The sequence below is a fragment of the Pseudorca crassidens genome, chromosome 8 (assembly GCF_039906515.1).
Source record: "Pseudorca crassidens isolate mPseCra1 chromosome 8, mPseCra1.hap1, whole genome shotgun sequence".
NCBI classification, from domain to species: domain Eukaryota; kingdom Metazoa; phylum Chordata; class Mammalia; order Artiodactyla; family Delphinidae; genus Pseudorca; species Pseudorca crassidens.
The window spans coordinates 15,397,841-15,425,670 of NC_090303.1; the positions used below are offsets into that span (position 1 = coordinate 15,397,841).

Below are 27,830 nucleotides of genomic sequence, written 5' to 3' on the forward strand. Positions count from 1 at the left end.
AGAGCTAGTACTCTTACTGAAATTACTTACTCAGGATACCAATATTAGGATTCATTTTCTGAAACCAAAGTGCCAAAAAAAGAACCAGATTCCAAACTATAAACTAATACCAAATTTGATATTTTTTTAAAAAAGAGAGAAAATTTTGATGGAAGTCCACACTGGACCAGTCACTCATGTTGAACCCTTAAAAATAATCAGGTACTAAAATCCTAAGAACACCAAACCTTAATAAAGAGATAACAAACCTGGACTTTTGGACTCTGTCTTTGGCATCCACTTTAACCAAGCAGGACTAATTCATGACCTAGGAGCTCTGTGAGCTCATGTTTATTTATAACATTCAATATTCCCATAAGGGCAAATGTTCCAAATGGAAGCCTGCATTTTGATAATGCCCGTTTCTTCATTAAGATTTCATCATCCACCTACATTAAAAAGCCTCTCCCTACATTTTGTTGCTTTTGCTTTCACCTTGTTTATTCCTGCCTTATTTGCTTAATCTTGAGATCCTGGCTTCCCAGGCACTCTCAGATTTGAAACTAGCAAAGTTTGTGCATTAGCGTGTCCCAGGCATGCATGATTTATGAATGGCAGGTTTCTTGGCACAACTTAATGGTATAAGAGAGACTTTGTTTTAAACATTAAAGTGAAAGTCAAGAAGTGGCAACAATGGGTGGGATATTAAAACATAAGGCGTGTAAAGAAGTTTGGGTCAAGAGTTAACCAGGTCTTACTTGGTCTATTCCTTAATCTATGGACTGACACTCTGACCATTTTAATAGGTTATAAGGAGCCCTGACTTATGACCAACTAAAAAAGTACTTTAAATTGTTATTATGAAAACTTGCCCAACCAAACTCTCACTCTGTAAAAAAAAAAAAAAAAAAAAAAAAATTTAATTGCTAACATTTATATCACTGGAGAAAACAACCTCTTTGACCAGTCCAAAATAAATTTGTCTTCCCTTTTTTTAGGCACCCTCATCATATTCAAGCTCTTTCTCCATCATAATAGTTCTTCCTCTGACAGTCTTTTGTAATCAGTCTATCAGTCAGTGTTACCAAATCTTTTAAAGAAAAGTTAAAACCTTCGTGATATCAAGAGAACTACTCTTCCTGAGTAGAGTCCAACTCTTATTATATGCCCATGATTACATAAGATAAGAGCTCTATATATGTCTATTTTTCTCATTACAAAATATGACCTCAAATAACATAAATTTTGTTTAATAATTATAACTAAAATATACTTAGTAAGAAAAATAATAAGTTAATTATTCCAAATGATACCTTGTATTTGAAATGTTCCAAACACTTCACACACAAACAAGCAATGTCTAACCTTTCTTTGCAGATGGCTAAAGTGAAGAACTCATTAGATTATAATTCAGGTCCTCAAATAACATCACAATCATTTTACATCTAAGTTTTTGATGTGTCATGCAATGATTGCTCATAAATGCTTCCAGAAGACCTGAAAGGTTTCAAGTCAATATTAAGACATGAGGACTGATAAAGCCCATGGCTTGAGCAAACTCAGGGTTCACAGACACCTTGAAAACTTTGCTTCCTACATAAGCCTTTCATAGCCTTTATGGTGGAAGCAGCTCTGAACTACATTCAACATTCAGGGCACTTGTCCACTTCAGAGAGCACGGGCCAGTGGATGGAGCCCTACGTGACACAGAGACACGGTGGGTTACCTTGTAGAGTTTGCAGTGGCAGAGTCATAATGCCTCCGGCTGCAGCTGCCGCTACCAGCCCTTGGATGTTGGTGAGATTCGCAGTGGGCAGTGTGAGGACCAGCCCTTGCTGCCCTCCTAGCTGTCCGGCCATGCTGAAGGGGATGAGGACAGGCTGGCTGAGAGCCGGCGTGCCTCCCGGCCTCACACCGGTGACAGCAGAGGCTAACTGCTGGGCCGTCAGAAGTGGCTGCAAGGAAACACAAAATCCCAGCTCACTTTCCAGTGGAACCAAGACATGCGTTGTTAGAGCATTCTTCTTCTACTTAAGCTGGGTCAGAAAGTTCCTGAACAAGTTGCAAAGAGACATGTTCTAGTCCAGAAAAAAAAGCTTGACTTCTAGGAAAAAAATTGAAATTGTATTTCGTTAATCTTTTTGGAAAATTTCATTTGGTTTGGAAAGCTCAAATACCTTTCAAAGTAATACCCTACACATATATTATTCTTCCATGGATTTTCACTTGATCCTACTTTTATATATTTGAAACTCTCTAATTTATTCTGTTTTTCCAAAAAGAACTCATTGGAATCAGTGGAATTTATTGGTTCAAAAGAGCAATGAAATACTATTTTCATCTATTAAATTAGCAAAAATAATGCAAAAGACTTATGCAACGCTGGTAAGTCTGTAGTGACACCATTATATGGATTTAGGACAGGCGGACTGGCATAAACCTTTTGGAAAGCAGAATCCGTATCAAAGGCTACAGAAATATTCATCCCCTTTTGACTTAGAATATACTCCTGGGGTATGCTTCTGAAGACACCATTTTTTAAAAAAATATAAATGAATGAAAATATACATTACATTTTAAAATACATAAATGTTGAAAAACAGTTTGTTATATTGATAGTACTAAACTTGGTAAGATATTATGTAGTCTTTAAAATGGATCATTCTGACACATCTAGAAAAACAGAAAATGTTTATAAGAATATATAAAATTAACTGGATAATAATTAAGCAAGTGATGATGATCAAATCATTATTAAATGGTAAAATTATATATGTATAATGACAAGATCTAAAAAGGAATATAAAAAAACAGAAATATTTGATGTGGATAAATTTGAAAAGCTTTAAACAATGTCTTTTGTTATTACACTAACATTCTTTGCCCTGTTAAAATGACATTAAAAACACATGTTTACATCCACTATCCAGTAGCCATTGTTTGATATGGAAAGGCAGCCACATAGGTGTGCACTTCTGGGCACTAGATGTATCTGAGCTCAGGTATGAGCTCAGGTGGGGGTCTTCAGGATGATGTAGGAAGGATTCCTTGTCCAACCAGGCCAGATGACTGAAAGGGTCACTGATCTTAGCATCCTTCATCCGGGACTTTCATTGCACCCCTGCAGGAGCCATTTAAGATCTAATCCCATGCCCATTTTTCTTCTAGAGGAGCTGATAAAAAACTCTCATTGGAGAGTTTCAACTTTTTTGTTTTTAACACAGAATGATTCTATAAAGTAAGAGGTAACTCAGTGTAGGTATAGTACAAAGCCCAATATTTAATAGTCAGGCACTATTTTAATGTGTATGAACTCCGATGTCCTATCAATGACATACTGAGTTAGTTACTTGTCCAAAGTCACATATCCAGAGGGGTGGGGGGATTCCGATCCAGCCAGGCTGCTCCAGAGCCCATGTTTTACTCCCTCTCAATACACAGAACAGATTTGGAGAAGGGGGTGGCTTTATTTGAAGAATGGGGGATGGCTGAGTCATAAGCTTCAGATTGCTGGCATCATATCACTGCCAGTAGTGATACCATGATGAAAGGGAAGGCAAATGGGCAGTCTTCAGACTGTATGCAGGCCACAGATGTGGATGGTGGGGCCTGCAGCATTTTTTTAATTGAATTCATGGGCTTACAGCAGGGCATCCACTGTCCACTTTGTCCCAGTGTCCCCTGCTTCTCACTGTCTGGGTCTGTCGTGCTATGTTTCTAACCTGGAGGCATTGGAGTTTGTCACCCCTGCTATGTTCACACACACACACACACACACACACACACAATGTCACGAGCATGAAATTAGAAAGGGCATGGCCTTCAGAAGCTGGTTTCTGAGATGCCCAGTCAAACTCCCTCTAAGTCTCCATAAGAGATCAGGCATCAACCCAAGCTTTCTGTCTGGAGCACAGAGGCATTCGTGCTCTGAGATGGACTTTGGAATCTGAGGCCATAGGGAGACTTGGCGGGGGCTGGAACAAGAAAGTCAAGACCAACTCAAGCTCTAAACTTGGGTTTTCAAGCCTGCAACTGATGAGCCCTAAAGTGCTGAAAGTGATTAATTTCCTGGAATCACAATGACAACCAAAGAGAGAGAAAGGCTCAAGGATCAGCTTCTTTTTCTATAAAAGTGGGTGAACTCTGAGAACTTCACACTAAATGACAGAGGTTTAAAAAAAAAAAAAAAAAGCCCAGCCTTTTACAATTGTGTTGTACATCTCCATATAACCATACCAGGCTGCAAAAAACAAATACTGGACTTTAAAAAACAATGAATGTATTTCTTTATTAATGCAGGAGCTATATATGATGTACAGTATTGTCAAACCCAATAAGCTGAACTTGCATTAAAATTGCATTAACTTTTTTGTATTAAATCACATCTTGTATTTCAAAAACGGCTATAGTAAGGTTGAAATAACTTAATTTTCTTCACACTCCAGTCATTAAAGTTTTACTTTCCAGAAAACTGCATGATAACCAAAAGCACAATTATAGTGGGTTTTAAGAAGAAAAAATGTTTCCAAATTATTAAAACCAACATTCTCTTTAAAAAGAGAGAAGAGGGGGCTTCCCTGGTGGCGCAGTGGTTGAGAGTCCGCCTGCCGATGCGGGGGACACGGGTTCGTGCCCTGGTCCAGGAAGATCCCACATGCCGCGGAGCGGCTGGGCCCGTGAGCCATGGCCGCTGAGCCTGTGCGTCTGGAGCCTGTGCTCCGCAACGGGAGAGGCCACAGCAGTGAGAGGCCCGTGTACCGCAAAAAATAAATAAATAAATAAAAAGAGAGAAGAGTTCTGCTAACATTTTTTTTCTTGATGGTATTTAATAAATAATGTAGCCATATAGTTTCCCATACAAAAATTTATCACCGTCTTTGCTCTGTTGGAGTTAATTGGTTTTAACTCACTATTATTTATTTGGTTAATTATATGGTTAAACCATCCTACATGCAGCAGTTGAGAGATAACTGACCTGTGGCCCAACCGGGAACGGGAGGTGGGTCTGACTGGCCTGCTGTTGTTCAGGGGTGCCTGGGTCTGACAGCGCCGGGTTTCCTCTGGCCCCTGGAATTCAAAAGAGAAACGCACCCTTAATATAAGATCCAGAATGGGAACTGCCCATGACCCCATTTTCCTGTGATGTCACATAGCATTAAGGCACAGATGATATGCCAGAGTGCTTTACCAATAGCCCCAGTGCTCAAATCACTTGTCAACTGCATACATTATGCTAACGGACGTTTGGGATGGACCAAGTCATTCTAGGAGGGAGAAGGCTGTGACAGCAGAGAAAGTGACACCATCATCAGTCGCACTAATAGGCTTGCATTATACATCAGTTTGCAGAGGGTGTGCCAACATGGCCCCGGTGTGGGAAACTGCATCCTTTATGCATAGGCGGGCAACAGCTAATCTAATTTCCCAAAGCCAGAGAAAGCGCGATCTCAGACACGACCAAGCACATCTATATTATCCCTTCATATGGCTTCGCACCCTTAAGCCCTTTCTCCATACACACTTCAGGTACCGAATCTTATGGATGAGTTTTCCTAAAAACAAAGCCTTTTTCTTTTCTTTTGTTAAAAATTGAAGTATAGTTGATTTACTTTGTCATGTTAGTTTCAGGTGTACAGCACAATGATTCAGTTATACATACATATATATATATATATACACACACATTCTTTTTCAGATTTTTTTCCCTTATAGGTTATTACAAAATACTGAGTAGAGTTCCCTGTGCTCTACGGTAGGTCCTTGTTGGTGGCTCCTTATGTCCTAAAAAACACATGCATCTCCCTAAGCAAATTTCCTGGGTGCTAACTTACCCCCACACTACCCCCAGGGATCCCCCCTGTGGTGAGCATAGACAATAATGTACTTCCTTTGCTAGAATCCTGTTGGATGCTAAAGCGTGAAAAATGAAATTCCACCAAAACAGCAGACCTTTCAAACTTTCTTAAACATTATTGTTTCTCTGTGTGTGCTCATGTGCTTTGTTTCAGGACAAACCATAGAAGGTGATACAGTGGCAGTAACAATAAATATATAAATAAATAAGAAGCAAACAAAGCTAGCAGCCATCTTTGAGGGGTCTTAGTTGGTAGCTTTTGTTTTCTTGGTGATTGAAATCTAATTCCAAGCCATCCTTAACAAGATCCTCTTTCCTGATGTTTGTCCTATGAATAGCAAGTGGAAGACAATTCAAACCTTGTTTACTGGCGTGCCATGGATGACCAAGAAAAAAAGATATGATTCTGTCACACTTATAAATTTTAAAGAAGGTATTATTAGCTCATTTAAAAAAAATTCTTCTATATATTCTCCAAAGGGACAGACTTATAAATAATGGAAATGTGGAGAAAAACACTTCAGCACATTAAGCTACAAATAAAATTGACTGCTACATATTATTCAATTGACTTCTATCTCCACAGCCGCGTGTCAATCATAACAGCATTTTATAATAGGATTAAGCAATAAATGTGCAAAGCCATTATGCAGAAATCTGAAAATCTGATTAATTTGTAATATTTTTTTGTGCCGAAAGTCAAGAATGGACATTGCTTGGGGAGTACTTACAAGCATTCTATTGAAATTTCTAAATTGATTTGGAACAAACTAATAAAAACACAGACTTGCTGACATTTTATAAAGTGAATTCTGTCAAAATACGTTTGGCATTTTAATGATCGCTGTCATTTAATAACAAGGGTAAGATGGCCCATCATAAGATGCCCACAATTTTCCCATAATATGCAGGAGACCTTTCTTCTAAATTTTTTATATTTGATTTATTTATCATGCTTGAGTAGCAGGGCATTTTAAACTGGGAGGTGCATTATGCAGTGTAAATCTCACAACTTCAGTTCTTACAGACCCAAGTCCTATTTTGCCTTAGAATTCTCAGAAGAGTTTTACTTTTATAGAGCTAACCAGGTCCCAAAGTGATCTTTTGGTCAGTTAACGTAAATTCTCAAATGGTTAAAAATCTGCTTTGGTTTAGTTTATGAAAATGTTTTAAAAAAATTGGTTTGTTCTTTATGCTTGCCAGACATGGATTTTTATGTCTGACTGTGAAAAACTTTGACAATGCATAGAGAAAGAAAAATCTTTTTACACAATTAAAAAACATATATCTTAATCAAAAATTTTTTTTATACTATGCCAGGCCCTTCTGTCTCATACTTCTTTCATGCATACCAGGCTCACTTTTTGATTCTGTTCCTAATGACACATCATGGTAATGTTTGGGATCTGTCCCATCTAGGCACTGTGTCAACAAGATTGTGTCTTTGTTACCTGTAACTTGACACAGTTTACATTTGCTTACATTTTATTCTCTGTTGCTGGAGGCTCTCACCAGTGCACAGCAGCTTGTTTTGAGGCTGGTTATCCTCAAAAACCATGTTCAGTGCAGTCCAGGGCAATTCCACACAATTTCATGTGTAAAATGAAGTCTTTCACAGGCTCTAGAGGAGATTATGTATGCTCTCCTGCCTGGATCAAAAAGTAATGTTTCTTCTTAATGCACATCTCCATTTTCCCCAAACACATGTATCACACTTAACCTTGTAAGACCATAAACTAATCTGTCTGGGTCATAAGGCGGCTCCCAAATCAGGGGCCTTCTCAGAGCCAGAAGGGGGATCCAGTAATCAGAATGAATAAATGACATTGGCTAAGAGTTTCAGAGAGCTCTGAAGCAGCACTCAGCCGTAAGTTAGCAGAGAATTTGAGGTTAGGTACAGGCACAAATACGAAAATGTGAACTTAAGTGGGTTGGGCAGGTTCCTCCTGATCAGGGTCCTAGGAAATATGCTAGGAGATCAAGGAGATCAAGGAAGCCCAGAAAGCTCTCTGTGGCCTGTTCTGAATTTAAGAGTCTAGGCTTTTCAGGCAGCAACTGTGAGCTCCTGTGTTCACTGGTTTACTGCTTTATGCCCAGCTCTTAATGTAGGCATCATTCACGTTGATTGAATATTCACTCAATGGAAATAGAGGTTGTGCTTTTAATTGGGGGCTGGTATAATTCCTTTAAAATAGGTATGGGCATCCACTTCACTAGTTACTCTTATTTAGCATAAACTTTGGAAATTATCTCTAAATTATTAGCTTCTTAGCAAATTCCACTGTAATTCTGATCTTTTGGTTTTTTTTTAAATTTTTATTGGAGTATAGTTGATTTACTCCAATGTGTTAGTTTCAGGTGTACAGCAAAGTGAATCAGTTATACATATACATATATCCACTCTTTTTTAGATTCTTTTCCCATATAAGTCATTACAGAGTACTGAGTAGAGTTCCCTGTGCTATATAGTAGGTCCTTATTAGTTATCTATTCCAATTTAGATATTAAAAGCAGTTTGGTGTACAGGTTAAAAGCAAGCACTCTTAAATTTGAAACTTTCCTTGCATTGAGATTTAGCCCTGCCCCTTAACTAGTTGGGTGAACTTGGGCTGGTTTTCCAGTTTACTTATATATACACTAGCTTCCTCTTGTAAAAACCCGGGAAAATAACTATGTCATTCATAGGGTTGCTATGGTGAGGATTAAATGAGCACATATATTTGTAAATGTCTTGGAACAGTGCATGCTTGTCACAAAAGTGCTCTTTCTCTTGACTACCATTAGTTAAAAAGATTTAATTTATATTTAATACAATATTTAGCATTATTTGATTTGCCCATCATATTTACCTGCCCCAAGTAACTCAACACAAACGCCCATGCCGATGTGTGTTGTCCGTGTTTCCTCACACACCACCCTAACTGTGTGCTCTGTACCATCTGATAAATGTTTGGATCTGAACTAAATGGTCAGGTCTTTAAAGAGCCTCTGAAGTGAGATGTGCACGGATAATCCTTCCTTTAGTCCCTGGTAGCATGACCAGGTAATATGGCACAAAGATACTGGCAATTTGCTCCCAAGTTCTCACCCAGACCATAGCTTAGACCAGCAGCTCTTACCCAGGCCTATGAATCAGAATGGTCTGTGGCGCTTCCTGAACACACAGAGGTTCACATCCCTCATGAGGCTACTTTCAGAGCATCCAGAGGGTGGCTCATGTGTACATTTTATAAAACTCCACTGGTGATAGAAGACCATGGGGAGAAAACAGTGGCTTACATGCTGCTCAGGCAAGTATGAATCTCCTCTGCACTGAGGATGCCATGTACAATTAGTTTTACGACAGCAGATGGGTCATCAGCCAGCATTACTCCCTTGGCCCTCCAAGCTCCTCTACCTGGAGCATTCTTCCATCGTAATCCTGGTGGCCTTCTAGTTCAGCAATCTATGTCAGATGCATCTATTTTGTAATATTCACAGGTACTTCAAGGAGTAAAAACTGATTTTAAAAGGGATCGTAAGGACTTCCCTGGCGGCCCAGTGGTTAAGACTCTGAGCTTCCACTGCAGGGGGCTCGGGTTCAATTCCTTGTCGGGGAAGTTCCAAATGCTGCTCGATGCAGCCAAAAATAAATAAATAAAAGGGATCATTAAAAAATTTAAAATAGCTACATTACATTTATTTCTTTTCTCGCTTTATCAGTAGCAATTAATGAATGTTGTTGGCTGAAAAGCAAATGTATTAGTCTTCTATAACGTTTACAGTTTTGGATCTTCATTCAGTTTTTTTCCATTATCAAAATGTATTAATGGGTTTTAATATTTTTTTAATAAATTTATTTATTTGTTTATTTATTTTTGGCTGTGTTGGGTCTTCGTTGCTACGTGTGGGCTTTCTCTAGTTGTGGTGAGCAGGGGCTACTCTTCGTTGTGGGGCGTGGGCTTCAGGAGTTGTGGCACGTGGGCTCAGTAGTTGTGGCTCACGGGCTCTAGAGTGCAGGCTCAGTAGTTGTGGTGCATGGGCTTAGTTGCTCCACAGCATGTGGGATCTTCCCGGACCAGGGCTCAAACCCGTATCCCCTGCATTGGCAGGTGGATTCTTAACCACTGCGCCGCCAGGGAAGCCCTGGGCTTTAATTTTTGAGTGCTTAATTTAAAAGTAAATAATAAGATGACCAAGAAATTAAAATAAATAAAATAAAATAAAGTAGCTATATAATAGAAGTCACTTCTGTAAACACAGGGACCCCTGATAGAAGTCTGCTAAGGAAAGGATAAGTCATAAATGTTGGAGACACTGAAAGAGTGATTAGGAGTTCAGCTGGTACACTGCAATGAAACTTAATTTTAATTGCTAAAATGCCTGCTTGTCAGAGCATTGGTTCATTCGACACCATCTTTCCAGTGTTGATCTTGTATGCAAAATCTGCAAATCTGCTGGCGGCTCTCTCTGCTCTGGAGAGCCTGAACTATCTAGGTAGCCGGCGTGGGGGCAGTGATACCCTAGGCCCCTGCTCCTCTCTTTAGTAACTTCCTGATTGGGGGAGCCTCTGAAGTTGCACCCTGCCCCCCACCAAGTCAAGGTCAGAGTTCCTGAATGACCATCACTGCATTCCTCATAGTAAGTTAGTTTTCCTTTGCAAATTAAAACAATTTTCTTTTTGTATAAGAGTTTTGGATTAACTGAGGCAAACAAGACTCAGTACCTCTTAGCAACTCTAAGAGTGAAACAGATGTGCACTCCAGGATAGAGTTTTAAATGCGACCCCCTCCACCATTACCCCGTGCCCACACCTGTCTTTTTGGAGTTGACTCTTCCAAATAAGTCATTTTAAGAAACAAAGAGAACATTTTTAATCCTGAGAGGGCATACTCCTTTCTGGATCCTTACCCCATTGCCTTTGCAAAGAGGATATAAGGGCTGGGGCAGATTGAGGAGAAAACAGACTTGCACATATGAATGGCTCATCGGAATACACCAGTTCCACTTTCAGTTGGCCATCCTCCAATATTCAGTGCATGAGATTCCCTCATTAACGACCAATGCATTTTTAACAAACGGATTCTTCAGAGGGAGAGTTTGGGTTTCTGTCCACTATGCATTAGCACAAACGATCACAAGAAGGTCACAGGGATCCCTCAGCTTTTTCTGGTATCTATACCTTTCCTACCCACTGTTTGCTGTTTTCACTGGGGAGTGAGGTGAGGCAGAGGTTGCTTATTATAAGATGGACAGTTGAATGCATTATTATTTCATGTTGGGCATGTGAACGCAGCTAAGTGGGGCAGAAGACCCCTCTAAATTAAACTTCTCTTTCTTTCAATTTCTTCAAGATTACTAAATGCCAAGGAGGGGGTGGAGGTGTCCATAAAAATCTTTTCAAAGTCATTGCCACTGTCTGCCATTTTTTATTGCCCGTTGAGATTTCTTTATGATACTGGCCACACACGTATTTACGTCCAGAACACTATACAGACCCCTGGTGGAATTGGAGACTCTAAAGAGGTAAGCCACACTTGAAAATTAAACATTCATTAATTAACTTAGGGTTTGTGCATTTTTGCAAGTTCTGTTGTCAAGTACTTGTAACCTCACCCATTGAGGCCTGTAGAACAGTAAGTGTCTGATGACATTAATAGGAAGAATGGATTCCTTTATTCTTCTAGCAGGTGACTTATCTGGCCTTTGATGGAGGGAAATCCAGTTATCTTTGAGTGAGGGATCTAGGTCCTCAGTGGTTTTATTTTATTTTTTTCTTCGGTGGTTTTAAATGCTGATCTTTATTTAAAGGCTGTACATAAGCATTAAAAGTCAAAGGGAGATTCGAGATATCTAGATAAAGCAGAACAAGAAACCCCCAAAATCCTTTATTTGGACTTGATTATCTGAAGGTGTTTTTGTAATATCTACCAAAATTATTCAGCATTTGCTTCAGCCCTCCATGTAGACTTAGTCTATGTGTGCTCTGGAAACCTTTAAAGACGTTTTTTTCTCTCAATATTTCCTATATCTCCCTTCAGTCTTCCTCCAGCAATTTTTTATCATTTGTTTTCACATCCATCTCATAAAAGCAGAGCTGAACTCCTGTGATATCCAGGCCAATAAAGTTCTCAATTTCTGTAAATGCTTCCTCTCAGAAAAGAGATGAAAAAAGAGACAGTCATCAAATATACTTAAGCAAAATTCCACGACACACTGTTGGCATGCGGAGAGCTTTGGGGTCCACATCAATGCTTGAGCACTGCTGTGTCTACAAGAGTATAAATTCTTTCAGGGCAAAGATTCTTTCTCACTCACCTTTGTATCTCCTGCAGGTCAGCTCTGGGCCTTGGCGTGTGTGTATGTATGCATATATGTGTGTACGTATATATTATGTATGTACGTTGTTGTTTAGGTAAGTTGTTCTTATAATGTTGGAGATGTGTATCAGAGTGTGCTGAAACAATTTAGAAACAGATTTTAAACCACCTGAAAATGATTTGTCTCATTTTTAAAATGCCCTTCTTGATCTAAGAAGCTTTGCTAATATCAACACACTTCTCCCAGGAAATGGACACTTCCTCTGACAAGGTCATTGCTAGGGGCCACGTTCAACACTGCACTGCATCCAGGGATGAAGTCCTTGCTGTCAGCCTACTGATAGGACCCTGCTACGGGCCCCCTGGACACAAAGGTCGTGTAGACCCTGTGTTTTTATGCCCATGCAGGGAGCTTGATTCTACGCTTCACCTATGCTCAAATTTACATGAGGGCTGGCTACATAATTTATGGGGCTCAGTGCCAAATGCAAGTGCAAGTCCCTAACGTGGGGCTGGGAAGTCAATATCCCCCTTCCCCAGGGCTGCTGCCTTAATCCACGGCAGATGGGTGGACTCGAGGGATTGCAGCCTCCTTGCTGGGCTGCACTGGACACCTGGTTGGGATGAGTTGCGTGCTGATTCTATGACTCTCTCTGCACCTGAGTCTAGAACACTGAGAAGGGCAGAAGGGAGAAGGTGACAGCTGCATTCCAGCTTCTGGGGGTCCTGGGGCACCCAGGGCAGAGAGCAGGTGGCTGAGAATTGCCCTGTCCTGAGAGGTAGGGAGGTAGTGACTGGACCGCCAGAGGCTCCAAGCCTCCCTGCCTCTGACCCCACGCTCTTGTCGTCCCATTGGACTTGACCCACAAAACACAATTTCAAATATAAATTATTAAGAATCTCAAGATGGTGACCTCAGAGCCTTAAATTCCAAACATGGGACCCTGCTGGGTGGCGAGCCCTGTGTGCCTGCAGTGGTTGATGGCCCATGAAGCAGGCCCTGCGCAAGGGACCTTCTCATCAAGGGTCCTCAAGTTTTAAAAATTGCACGTAAACCTACAACTCTTTGAGAGCCATCTTCCAAATCAGTGTAAATTCTGATAAGAGTGTTTATATCTATAGATGAATTTAGACATGGCTTGTTTTCCCCAACAACAAACCAAACTTACAAATCATCATGTTATTATCAGTGACCACATTTGCTGGAAAAGTAAGATAAAATTTTGTTTTGTTTTCTATCCATTCTCAGTTACCTGTCCCTAAAATGGGGAGACAAGGCATGAATTCCTTAAAAGAAAAATCATAGAAAAGATGTCTTTTCTTTCAGTTGTAGACCTAATTTACTAACAATGTTACACTTTCACTAACAATAAACACAGATTTTTTTCCCTCCTGACCAGCTGCCAAGTTTGACAACAAGGGGATGAGATCAAGACACTCTCAGGTGGAATAACGGACCTAGTTTTAAGGTCCTCTCAATTTACCTACCCATGGTAAAACATGCAAGAATTACTGAGAACTGACTTTAAATATGCTTGAAAAATGGTCAAAGCTGATAACTAATCTGCTTTAAAATTGTGTGTGTGTGTGTGTGTGTGCGTGTGTGTGTGTGCGCGTGTGTGTGTTGGGGTAGGAGGATGAGGCGGAAGGGAGGGGAACTAGTCCATTTTTTCTTACCTTCGTTATAGTAACAGGGGTGACAAGCTGTAGGGTAGAGGTCTCTGTGATTCTTTTTGCAATAGCCCAGCCTCCAGCCTCTTATAGCAACACTTGAGTTTGTATCTAATATCTGCAAGGCTCTCTTTGAGGCCCCCCAGACCTACAGAGCTGCACCATCAAAAGTCTCATTATGAGTTTTTAAACTGTTTTCAGTTTATTGAGGTTCTTAGCTGAGCAGCCCCCAATGCAGGCAGACCCCAGAGACTCTGTGGGTCCAGTTCCAGACCACCACAACAAAGCAAATAAAGTGAGTCACAAAAATTTTTTGGTTTCCCAGTATTTATAAAAGTTATGTTTACACCATACTGTAGTCTATTAAGTGTGCAATAGCATTACGTCTAAAAAAGTGTACACACCGTAATTTAAAAATACTTCTAAAAAATGCTAACCATCATCTGATAACACAGGGTAGCCACAAACCTTCAATTGTAAAAGAAAAAAAAATGCAGTAACTGTGAATCATGTTAAAGTGAAGCACAATAAAGCAAGGTGAGCCTGCAGATACCTGGACCCCAAGTCTGAGAAGGAGGTGAGGGTGAAATAGAGAGCGCTGCATCGCGGTTACATGAGCTCAGATTCCTGGCTTAGACTGAAGTCAGCTGGAAACCACAGTGATGTATGTTTCCCCTCTTCTCCAAGACCTACATGCCTTCAAAAGGTCTGAACTCTGCACAACCTTTCAGCAGCAAGGAGGCTGCTGATTTGACGTTCAGAATATGATTTAACCGTGAGCCACAATGGAAGAAATCATTATTTCAATTGGAAATGATGGCCTCTGGGTACAGTCGCTTCTGATAACATACGCGGTACAAGATCTCGGAGACCCTCAATGCAGAAAGCGTGTGGCCCTCGATCTGCGGTGACTGCGAAGAGCAGGTGATTAGATCATCACAGACTGTTAACTTTCCCAGACTTTGAGACTTCACAGGGCAGTCCAGTTAAAGAAGACCGTTAATGATCATGCGAATAGAAAGATCTCGGCATTTCATTTTGCCAAGTAAAAACATTTTTTTAAACTGCCATGCTCTCTCACGATCCTACAACAAAGGTATTTTAAAGCCTTTCTCCCATACCAAAGAATGTGTTCTCTGTTTAAAGGAAAATCCTTTAAATTGAAGCAATTCAGACTAATGAAAAACTCATTGCATCGGACTTTTTTTTTCTCCTTCTCCCTTTGCCCAGTGTCTGCTTTTTTTTTTTTCTCCTTCTCCCTTTGCCCAGTGTCTGCAGAGGGACACTGGTTTGTCACAGAGCATTCAGGAGCTTCTGGTCAACCTGGTAGGATTTGAGGAATCACAGCAGCCCTCTCCTTTCACTCCTCCAGGCATAAGAAATATCTGACCAAACACTCCTAAAATGTTTCTTCTTTTGAATAAATAATTCCTATTTTGCCTATCCTTTTGTAGAGACATCAGTATAATTTTCTTTATATATAAAGTTCTATGTGCCAAGTAATACATTAATTACTTTGCATATATTATCAACCCTTACAAAAACCCTGTAAGGTGTTTATGATTATTATGTCCATTTATACAGGATACTAAGCTTTATTACTCACATACCTAGTTAGTGACAGAGATGACTATATCCCAGGCTATCCGATTGATGGAAGGCCCACATCTGCATCAGCTAGACTGCTCCACTGCTCAAATATTTTATAAGCATTCACCAAATGCTTACTATGGGCCAGACACTTTGTTTAGTATTTTGTCTACATTTTCTCATTATATCTCCAAAGAAGCCCTGTGTTATCAGGATTATCATTCTCCTTTTACAGCTGTGGAAACTGATGTTTAAACGGCTTAAACAACTCACCAACAGTCACACAGTTAATGAACAACAGCACTGGGATTTGAACCAAATTCCATCCAACTCCAACACTTACACGACCCTAGGTATCAAATGAAATGTTCCAGGGAGACAGAACACAATAAATCCCACACCATGACAGAAATTGTATTTTGGGGATATTTTCTTCTGTACCCAGTGAACCCTGGCTCCAGAGACCTCTAGTTTTCAGGTCTGGGAGGTGGGTGATGGAAAAAGGAAAATGGAACATGATGGGAGGAGACAGGCTTCTCCTGTGCCCCACTTTTTCCCCAGCCATATCCTGACCAGTTCCTAAGAAGTAAGCACTCCGGTCTCCTTTAAAATAATGTTCGTAATGAGCAGAATGACAGCCGGATTTAGTTTAGGGTCTCCATGTGATCTCTGGACCAGCAGCATAAGCACCACTTGGGACCCTGCTAGGAAGGCAGACCTGCGGGTCTCAGCCCACCTGGGTCTCAGACCCACCGAATCAAAATCTGCATTGAAAGAAAATCCCCACGTGATTCATACTCACAGTAAAGTGTGAAAAGCACTGGTTTTGAGTTTACAACTCTTTTCCTCCCTCCCTCCCTCCCTTCCTTCCTTTCCTCCCTTGGGTGGCATTTAAAGTGTACATGCACCTAAAACGCCCAATTTTTAGCAGACATTGGCAGTGGACTGTTACATCCTTTCTCACAAAAGTCAGGCGGGGGCAGGTGAGAATGTAGGAAAAGCAAACGTTCAAGAGGCACACTCTCAATCACAGTAATAACCCTGGAGCATGTCTCACCCCGTGCAACCCGGTGGGAGGACTCCCAGTGAAGAGGTTCACAGTGGGAAGTGCTGTTCCTACATTCTTAAAGGGAAGCATATTTATCCTTTTTAAAACACAGCAAAACTGATGCCAGATGTACCCCAATACCCTTGCTCTGTGATTTATGATGATTTTCCTGACACTTTCTCCTTCCATACCCATATCTCTGCTTTTCCATGGTGAGGGCCCATGAAGATAAGAGTCTGGTCTCTCTATTTCAGTTATTTACCCTGAGAGTGCCACATTCTTTGCAAAAGTAGCCAGAGTGCCACTTTAAAAAGGGGGGATAAAAATTTTAAACCCCTTAAAGTTGAAATAAAATTGCATTTCTACACAGATACTCTGAAAGGGTAGAATTTGCAATCACTCTTGCATGCAACTAAAGATTGGTGAAAGTGGGGTCACTTAGAACTCGGCAAAGGACAGGAAGGAAATACCCCCAGAGGAATTACATTGCATGAAACTGTACCATCACACCTAGTGAGCAAGCCGTTACAGTAATGAAGCTTCTATGACAGCATGACAGCACAAGATTGTGCAGGAAGAAAAGGATGTCACAAACTCACTGTGTACAAAATGCCAAGTGCTGCAAAACCTTCTTTGGAGATGGGGTAATGAAACGCTGCATCTGTAATAAGATTAAGTAGATCTAGAATATAAAAACTCAGACTAATGACCCATCAATAGATTGCTGGTTAGATTTCCGCACCCCCCACCCCCACCGAGAACTGGTTATAAAAAACCAACCAGCCAAACTAGTCCAATTCATGTGTCTCTGACCATTTTTCTCTCACTTAGCCTATTTATTTCTTAGCATTACTGTAATTGAAAAAGTATCTATTGCTAAAAGATGCTATTAACTTGAGTGCATTCATAGAGTGTTCTATCACTAATAGACTTAGGTCATATTCTTTTATCCGTTTAGCAAAGCATTATTTTGTTGTCCTCTTGTTCAGAAGATTTTGTTCCGCTTAAAGTCAAATAGAACAAAAGCTTCACAGAACTTGTTCAGATTGTTTTTTTATCATTATTTTAACTCCATTATATGATAGGATCAAATGCATAGCAATTTCCATTTGTTATATTAACTTATTTTTGGATCTGTGTCAGAGCTCATTATAAAAATTATGCCTACGAAACATGACTTGGACTCAGATTATAACGGTAAGGTTCTAAGTCCAAATACTTTAAAAATCTACTTCTTGAGTTTACATTTGGCTTTAGAACGGTAGCGTCCGCATTGAAGTAGAAAACAGAGCCAACCGCTAACTCAATAGTGAAAAGGTGACATAGTGGAAGTAGCGCTGTCCAGTCAGTTAAAAATATATACCAAATCTAGGATGCTACAGATGTAAAATTCACGAATATTTTATGTTGCACTAAGAAAGAAAACAAGTTGCTAATTAAACCATGACATGACACTGATTATGACACATCCCAATTTTTATCCTAAAATTTTCCCTTTAAGATGTCACATTAAATTATGAGGAGGAAAGCTGTGTATCTCAGAATGAATAAAATACTTTAGTACTCATTGGCCTTTATATATCTATAAATTATGGCACAGAGAACACGCAATAGCATAAACTGGAAATTTTACATTTAATCTCTAAATATCCTCAAGATTGGGTGGGTCAGACTTTTATGACTGGAATATGATAAAATGCCTTATTTAGAAGAAATAGGTTCAATCAAGAAGGGATCGGGGAGGGCTTCCCTGGTGGCACAGTGGTTGGGAGTCCGCCTGCCGATGCAGGGGACACGGGTTCGTGCCCCAGTCCGGGAAGATCCCACATGCCGCAGAGCGGCTGGGCCTGTGAGCCATGGCCGCTGAGCCTGCGCGTCCGGAGCCTGTGCTCCGCAACGGGAGAGGCCACAACAGTGAGAGGCCCATGTACCGCAAAAAAAAAAAAAATGGGGATCGGGGAAAGAAACTAACAGTTGTAGAGCATCAGTCTGGCAACAGACTAGAATATTCTACGTATGTCACCTGATTTCATCTTCGTACCAGCCCCATGATATTAGAACTCAGGTCAGAAAATTTAAGTAACAGACATACATCCACAGCTGATTTTTTTTAAAGGAGGAGGAGGAAGAGGAGCTGGGATTCAAACCCTCATGTGGTCAAGTTTTGGGGTCCAAGCTGCACTGTTAGCAAATCTATGGACTGTCTGCAAATCTAAGAATGTGTAGAATGAGGAGTGTTTAGATACATCTACACGCTTCAGCCAAGGACCACCATGTAGTCGAACTTGATTTATAGACTCATTGACAGGAAGGAGAATGTACACCCTGGGGAACCATGGGGCATCACAGTAAGAAGAGATGACATAGATTTGGGCTTGTGTTGAGTGACTCTGAAGAGGGTTTGAAGAAGTGGGGCTTTGCTCTGCATTGGACTCTATCTGGAAGTCAGAGCTATGTTATGATTGAATATTCTAATAGTTCTTGTGTGAGAAGATAGGAAAGAGAGAGTGGGGTTAAAGTCATAATTGGGAAAAGAGCAATATTCACTCATATTAGCCAGGATGGGTGAATAGTTGGTCATTTTGTGGTCTGGACAATGTTCTCGTTTTGTCTATCTTCAGACGGGCTATGGGGTGATCTTGGTTTTGTCCTGATCCATCCTGGTCAGATTGGCCTTGTCTGATTTGTCTATGAAACTGGGTTCAGGAAGACGACACCAAGGCCTCCGGTGTGTGCCAGGCTGTAATATTCCGACAATACAGCCTAGAGTCAGAATGACTTGCGTTTTCATCTTTGCTTCACCTGTGCTATCTGTGTGACTCTAGATAAGTTACTCGACCTCTCTGATCTCAAGTGTCCTCAGCTGCAAAATGGAGATAGTCATGGCACCTGTATTATACTTGTGATAGGGAAACAGATTACCGAATGAAAAGAGCCCAGCATTGTGGCCGGCACAAAATAAATGCTCAACAAAGTTGGTTGTCACTATGAGTTATTACCGCTGAATTATTATAAATGACATTGACATATGATTAACCAATCACAAGTGATCTTGATAAAGAAGGAGAGAGGAAAGCATGTGACCACAGAGGACGCCCTTTAGAGGAGCCTGTAAAATCCAACATATGCACCAATATCCACGAATGAATTCAGGTACAGGAAAAAAAAAATGCAGGAAGACTGGACAAGGAGGATGACGACTGAATCAAAATTGCCACATCTAAAAACTCTGAGTTCTTGCCCAGTGTTTCTAAACCGCACATTTCCCATAAGTCCAAAAAAACTCAGCATCTCCCCTCTCAAAAGCTCAGGTTCCTCCTAACTTGCTCCAAAAGCAAATCTCTTTGCCTGGTCCCTCTGCTTCACCCCCAGGGACAGCCAGACACCATATCCCACATCTTGCACTCCAGCTTTGCTGATCGCTTCCCCTTCTCTGCTTCAGCTGCCCTCATTGTCACTCAGACCATGGACACAGTCGCCATACCTCCCATCTGTCCTGTCTCTCATCCATCCTACACACTGATGGCAGTGAGACCTGTAAATACTGGAGACCTCCCCCCCAATCTTTGGCTTCTACCTCTCTGAGAGAAAGCTGGGTCTGCAGATGGGGGTGGTAAGGGCTTGGGGTGGAGTAGGTGGGCAAGGTGACACCTCCATCAGGAGACCTGTCAGTGTCTGGCTGGCCCCAGGGAGAGAAGTAAGGGAGCTGCAGAGCCTTTTGGGGAGGGGCACAGACTCTGCAGCTGGATTGCCCGTTGTCTCCACCACACACCAGAGGTGGGACCTCAAGCAAGTGGCTTAATCTTTCTCTGCTCAGTTTCATCATCTGTAAAATTGAAATAAAAATGGTACTTCCCTCATAAAGTGAGGATTAAGTACATTAATCCATATAATTAAAGTTTCTGGCACATAGTAAACACTCAATGAAGGTGAGCTTTCTTTTTTTTTTTTTTTAATTTTTTGTGGTACGCCGGCCTCTCACTGTTGTGGCCTCTCCCGTTGCGGAGCACAGGCTCCGGACGCACAGGCTCAGCGGCCACGGCTCACGGGCGCAGCCGCTCCGCGGCATGTGGGATCTTCCCAGACCGGGGCACGAACCCGTGTCCCCTGCATCGGCAGGCGGACTCTCAACCACTGCGCCACCAGGGAAGCCCGAGCTTTCTTATTACTATTATATTTCAAGGGAGACAGAGCCCTATGCTGGGGTCCGCACTGCTAAGTGTGTTGCCCAGCGGGGCTGTAGTCCACAGAGCGGGCAGTGCTCCAGGCAGCAGGCCTGGAACAGTGGCCACAGCTGTTTGATCTGACAAAGATGCTGAACTTTAGCCTCAAACATCGTCAGTGCCTCGAGGGCAGGGTAGAGCCCGCAGGTGTGTTGGGACAGGAACACAGAGACAGGATGGCGCAGGACCCAACAGCAACCTCCCCTCGAGGTTGGCGAAGGCTCTGTGGGCAGGGGGATGACAGGCACTGCTCACAGCTCAAACCTAGGGGAGAGAGAGCTCAGGACAGAGCACATGCAGTCAAGTGTGAGCTAGGGTAGAGAAGAATGAAAGAAATTATGCTTCCCAAGCAGAAGGTATGGTTTTCAGGGCAATGTCTGGCAGTCATGGCTTTGGCCAAAATGATGCAATTGATCCCTTAGAATCTATACATGGGCTGTGTCGCACCTGAATGTGAATCCAAAAAAGAACTTAGCTCCTAAGTGGATCCTAAGCACAGATGTATATATAGGTGGACTCTTAAAATAAGGACCAGATGGACAACAGCAAAAAAGGAGGTGGTGACAGCCCTTATGGGTGAGTGAACTGCAAACGACTGCTCAGAGCCCAGCCTGGATTCTGTTTGTATTTTCTATTTTATTTTATTTCATTTCATTATTTTATTTTACTATTTTATTCTGTTTTATTTCATTTTATATTATTTTACTTTATTGTGGTAAGAACACCTGAGATCTACCCTCAACAAAATTTTAAGTACACAATAAGTTATTGTTGACTACAGGCACAATGTAGCACCTATAGAACTTATTAATCTTGAATAACTGAAACGTTTTACCCACTGAGGAGAAAATCCCCTCCCCCATCCCCAACTCCTGGCAACCACCATCGACTCTGTTTCTATGAGTCTGACCATTTTAGATACTTCGTATAAGTGGAATCATGAAGTGTTTGTCCTTCTGTGTCTGGCTTATATTACTTAGCATAATGTCCTCCAGGTCCATCTATGTCGCATATGGCAGGATTTCTTTCTTTTTAGATAGTATTCCATTGTATGTACACACCATATCTTCTTTATGCATTCATCCCTGGATGGACATTTAGGTTGTTTCCATATCTTGGCTATTGTGGACAATGAGATATCATCTCACACCTGTTAGGATATGTATGTCTGAGTCACTCTGCTGTGCACCTGAAACTATCACAACATTGTTAATCCGATATACTCCAATTTATAAAATAAAAAGTAATAAAAAAAAAAGACAACACATGTTGGCAAAGATGTAGAGAAAATGGAACCCTCGTCCACTGTTGATGGGAATGTAAAATGCTGCAACTGCTATGGAAAACATTATGGAGGTTCCTCAAATTAAAAATAGAACTACCATACGATCCAGCAACCTCACTTCAGGGTATGTACCCCAAGGAAGCAAAATCAGGATCTCAAAGAGAATCTACACTCCCATGTTCACTGCAGCATTATTCACAGTAGCCAAATATGTTTGTATTTTCTTGCAGCTGCCCTTTATCTGCACTTTCTTCCAGGAGAAATCAGGTCCTTGCTCTGTAGGGGAGTTATTCTTGCGGGATTCTGAGTCCTAAAATCAGAGTCTGAGTTCCAAATCCAATAGCAAATGTGAGCTCTAGCCACCTCATCTGAAAATTGGGATCCTAACCCTAGTCTCTGATCAACCACTCTTCACGATATTATTAACTTCTTGCTAGGTGGCAGGTATTTTACAAGATGCTAGGGACACATAAAAACAGTGCTATGTCATCCTACTTCTCCTCGTTACTTAATTAATTCACTCATTCCCAACAAATATTTACTGAATAATGACCAGATACAGTTCCTGGGCCTTTGGGGCTTATAGCCTAGCAGGGAGGCTATGCATTAAACTAATAGTTAAACAAAGAGTTGTTTCAGGAGACCCCCTGAACAAGGCTGCAGGGACCCCTGGAGGACCAGGGGCAGCCCCAGGATGTCCATCTCCATTTCCACCAGTTGCCCCATCAGGAGAAGATGTTTGGGAGTAATTGACCCTACTCTTATAAAACTTCCTTTGAGACATACCCTTCATGTTTAAAAAACAAAATCTGTAATTGCATCTTAACGGCTTGTACCGTATGAACAGGAGTTTAAAGACCTGGAGCCCTTCACGCAACGGTCTCCACTGACAGCTTTTCTGCGCTGGCAGGAAGGAGGAGACTTGAGCAGCTCTATCTGGATCTGATTACCCCAGGACTATTCACTGTATATTTTAGCTGGACTGAGACTCTTGTCCTTATTTCCCTCTTGTTCCTGGCCCCCCCTCCTTTCTTCTCCCCCAGCCAATTGCAATGCTGTTCTAATGACTGCACGGATATTAGATATGCGTAGCCATCACCACTTCCTTAGGTAACAATGGATAAACATCAGCTTGAGAAATCCCAGGTCTATATTATTTATGAAGCTGCAATTCTCCTGTAAATAACCCAGTTGTTAAAATGATATGTATCTATGTAATTGAGTCTTCTGTATACAAATAAATAAGACTTTATTGCAATGTCAGAAGTTAACAGACCAGTCAATAAAATCAATAACTCACTTTTTCTTGCTTATATATCTAACTTTTCTCCACCTTTCCTATGTCCTCTGTTTGTTCTGGTTACATATTACTGCTCACATGAAAGCACAGCTCTTGTGCTTCTGTTTCTTAAATTGTAGGCAAAAGGGGAGATGGCAAACAATGGGGAAAAGAAAACCATGAAACCTTCCACCCAGGTGGTGTTTCACATTTCACGTGTATTTTTTTAAGGAAATTAAAGAGGAGAGAAAAATGTCTTGTTTTATAAGTCAGGGTGCAGATATTTTTAACCTGAGTGCCCCACCAAAGGCATGAACAAATCAGGTCACAACCAGAGGTGTGGTAAGCATCTCCAGGCCAGCACTGCCTTGGTTCCCTAACCGCTGTCAAAACAGCCCTGCTGGATTAGAGCTGCACCCCTTCACCACCATGGCTGAGATGGTGTCGGCATTTCCCTTTTAAATCCCCAGTGTTGAGAAGTGGGTAATTCAGCTGGAAAATTTTTCTCTGCATAATCCGTAGCATATACTATCTCTGAAGTGGGGAAGAGGTTTATTTGGAATTGGTAGGTATTTTTGAAAGCAATTTGCTTAATTGATTTGGCCGAGCTTACTAAAAGAGCTTAAAAGAACAGTTTGATATTTTTTGGTGCCTATTTTAAAAATCCAATTAAACAAATTGGCATTGATCCAAATTTTCCACACCTGAGGGGGGAAAGATAACCGAAATTGAGAAAAAGAAAAATTAATAGATTGAGTGCCTCTAATCTTCATGATGGTTCTACTGCTGTGCAAATAAGTCCATTATTTAATGGTCCATCCACATGGACCAGTTTGTCCTCTCCCATGGACTAGATAGATGAAACTGTCCCTCTCTATTTTCTGTCAGAGCAGAACTGGGACTCTTGGGAAAGGAGGCCCCTGGCATTTATGAGAATTGACAGGGAATCCTGGACTTTCCATCAGGTAGGTGGAATGCTGGATTCTTAGTGGTTTGATGTTGAGAATATGGTAATGTTCATACTTTGGTTTGGAACACAAAATAATAATTCAGATTTGTATAGCATCTTTTGTATAATAATAATAAGGAATTGAATTAGGAGTTCGGGATTAAAACATACACACTATTATATATAAAATAGTAACCAACAAGGACCTATAGCACAGGGAACTATACTCAATATTTTGCAATAAACTATAAGGGCAAAGAATCTAAAAAAAAAAAAAAAAAATATATATATATATATATATATATATATATATATATATATATACACGTATAACTGAATCACTTTGCTGTACACCTGAAACTAGCACAACATTGTAAATCAACTACTCTTCAATAAAAATAAGTTTTAAAAAAGGAATTATATTCATCATTGTGGATCATGAATAGTAATGGCAACTTTTAAATTCACTCTTCAGCAAATGGAAGCTGTAGGAGAAGGTGGTCTACAAGAACTCTTGGCATCACCAGGGCTAAGAAAATGTGAAAATTATTGGTCTAGAGGATACTGTCAATTACTGCTAACCCAGGTTACAGAACCCATGATTCTCCTCATTGTATTTTTCCTGTAGTAAAAACTTGCGGTTTGGATATAGTATATTTAAAGTGCCTCTGGGACTTCAGTGGAGATGCTGGTACTGCCAGATGCTCAGGGAAGAGGGGGCAGGTGGAGACACAGACTCAGGAACAATCAACAAACAGGTGGTATTTAAAACCATAAAGTGGATGAACTCCCAGGAAAAGTGCATTGGAAGAGCAATGACTTAAAGACAGAATTCTGGGCAGCAGCAACAGTTCACAATTACAGCAGAAAAGAGGGGGCCAGGAATTAACTAAGGAGAAAACACTCAATGAGTGAGTTAAGAACTCAGAGTTCAAAACTGTCTAGTGGCCAAGGAAGGAGAGATTTTGTAGGAGGATAGTACAATTGGTCACCCCAAATGCTTTAGAGGGGTGTGTGTTGGTGGTATAGTGGTGAGCATAGCTGTCTTCCAAACGCTTTAGAAGGACTGAGTAAGAGAATAAGAGAAAGACAGCCATTAGACTTGTTAATATGTTAACATATACCAGCTAATTAAAATATTACTGGAGGAAGAAATGTTAGTATGAGCAGTTTCATTGGAATAATGGAGACTGAGGCTGCATTTCAGTGAATGGAGGAATACATAGCAAGTGACGTACCGTATACTATGTGTTTAAACGTGCAGGACAGGTTAGATCAGTGATTTTCAAACTGTGGGTTGTAGTCCATTAGTGGGATGTGAAATGTTTAGTGAGTTGCAACCAGCGTTAAAAAAATATAGAGTGTAATAGAAGAGAGTAGAATAAGACTGCAATAGAGTGCTTGGCACACATTAAGGGCAAATATTATTTCAAGAAATTTTAGTTTCAGTTGCATATCATATTTCTGTGTATTCTGAGTCCCACTACGCAACAGGTTTTGTACTGTAAATTAAGGTCAAAAAGTCTGAAGTCCTCTGGATTCGAAAGCAAAAAAGCTAGTATGGAGTAAAGATTTTACCTTTCCTTTTATGCCTTTTCTCCGACTGTTCGTTGAAGCTACTGTCTCATCAGTTCCTCAGGACAGAGCCCTGGCTGAGGAAGCACGTTCTTATTGTGGCTCCTGTACAGGACCACACGCGCTGGACTTAGCTGCTGCTGCCTTTGTGCCATTTCCTCCATTAGTTCCCTCCTTCAAGCCAGAGCTCAGGATTTACTCTTCTGGGGACCTCCCCATCACCAGCCCACCCCTCCTTCTGCTACTATTGATCCCTTTACAATGGGGTAGCACTTTTAATTTTTCAAAGAGCTTTCACATACATTTTCTCATTTGACCCTTACAACAATCCTGTGAAGCAGCTAGAGGCAGGATTATTATCCCCATTTGGAAGATGGGGGAAAATGAAATACAATACACTGAAGTGGCAGGTCCTAAGTGATCAAACACGCAGCTGGTCAATGGCAGTGGCAGGGCCAGTACTGAATCATTCCCACACCCCACCAGGTCTGGAACTGTCCAAGAGACAAGGAGTGATTCTAATTGGGGCCATGTCAATTTCCACCCTTAGTAATATTTTCTGTAAACACAGTTCTTCATCTGCTCTAGACCCCTAATACAGAAAGTGTGGTCTACAGGCCAGTACCAACCACAGAATCTCAGATCCTTCTGGACCCAGCAGATCCCAATCTATGGTTTAAGATGCCCAGGTGGTTTCTACGTGTATCAGAAATTGAGAATTACTGATGTTGGTCGTGTGTGTGTGTGTCTGTGTGTGCGCGCACATGCACGCACACGTGTGTATGTGTGGTCCCTCTGTGTCCCATGGATAATAATAAAAGAGCAAAGACTCACGTTGGATATTTCAGACGCCAGACTCTCCTCTAAATATGTCACACTAACTCTGCCAATCCCCACAACCCTAACTAGGAGAGGGGAGAGTTCCACCCTGATCTACATTTTACAAAGAGCCAAAGCAACGCCCAATCTTGTAAAAGTGACAGAACTGAGATTTAAACCCAGGCAGTGTGGCACCAACATGCATATTCTCAATGCATTACGCCATTCCACCTCACTGATGAAAAAAGAGCACCCTTCCTGGTCTTTTTCAGGATTGTTCCACGGCACCTAAGACGACAGTCTTGATACAATAGCAGAGACTGAGGTTTTCTTCACTGATCAGTAATGCTGTAATAAAGTGGAATATAGTCATACTATCATAATGCAATTGTAACTCCACTTATCTGGAGGCAGAACCCTAGAAACTCAGGTTTCCAGAAGACCTTCAGAGCAGACCCTATAGCTCTTTAATTATGAAAAGCCAGTTTTTATTCCCCTAATAAAACTCAGCTGAGAATGCCAAGCTCTAGACACACACTTGGTCAGTTTGCATTGGGTACAGAAAGAAATGCTCCAATGGGATAGAAGCATCTGGAAAAGGGCCTTTTTCTACCACAGCCAAGAAGAGAAGGGAAATGAGTCATAGACGGAGGACACAAATGTGTGTGCACTGCCCAGAAGGACCTCTGTAGATGTCAGGCCCCTAGAAAGGAGGCGGGAGGGTTTCCTGCCCAGCAGCCCCATTGGTGAGGTCACCGCAATGAACTTGGATACTACGGTTCTGTTGGTTCCTGGGGAGGAGCTTTTTTCCTGGACAGACGCACATTTACCAAGCTCACAAGGTTTACAGACACCAAAATGGCAACTTATTAAGTTTAATTTAAAAACAACACATTCTTTCCCAGTAGGCTATGCTTCTCCATTGAGAGAGTTTCTGCATGGGTAATTTTAAAAGTATATTTAATATTATAATTTTTACTGTATTTATAAAATATGATTTTGAAAATAAAATGTAAAAATTACTTTTTGTAATCTAACCATAGAAGATAAAACCCTATAAGCTCTTCTTACTCAATGGAGATGCATAGAAGAGAGACTCTCATAGGGGAATAAGATTCATATAAGATTCACCTATTCAGAGAAATCATTGATTTTAAAACATAGCATCAGTGAAACAACTTCTTAATAAAAATGTTATATTGAAAGTGTAATTGATTGTGAGACACTTTCTAATCTGAGAACGCTAAAAATCTTAGTAG

At 40.9% G+C, this 27,830-nt stretch overlaps 1 protein-coding gene across 2 annotated transcripts in view; it reads right to left on the reverse strand.

Annotated features, from left to right (window-relative positions):
* Positions 1–27,830, reverse strand: part of POU6F2 (POU class 6 homeobox 2) — a 450,704-nt gene that overhangs the window by 248,228 nt on the left and 174,646 nt on the right. For both annotated transcript variants that reach the window (XM_067745520.1, XM_067745521.1), the window contains 2 exons: positions 4,955–5,046; positions 1,706–1,934 (listed from right to left, as the gene is read on the reverse strand). In XM_067745520.1, coding sequence (XP_067601621.1) covers positions 1,706–1,934; positions 4,955–5,046 — 321 coding nt within the window. The remainder of the gene's footprint in view (positions 1–1,705; positions 1,935–4,954; positions 5,047–27,830) is intronic.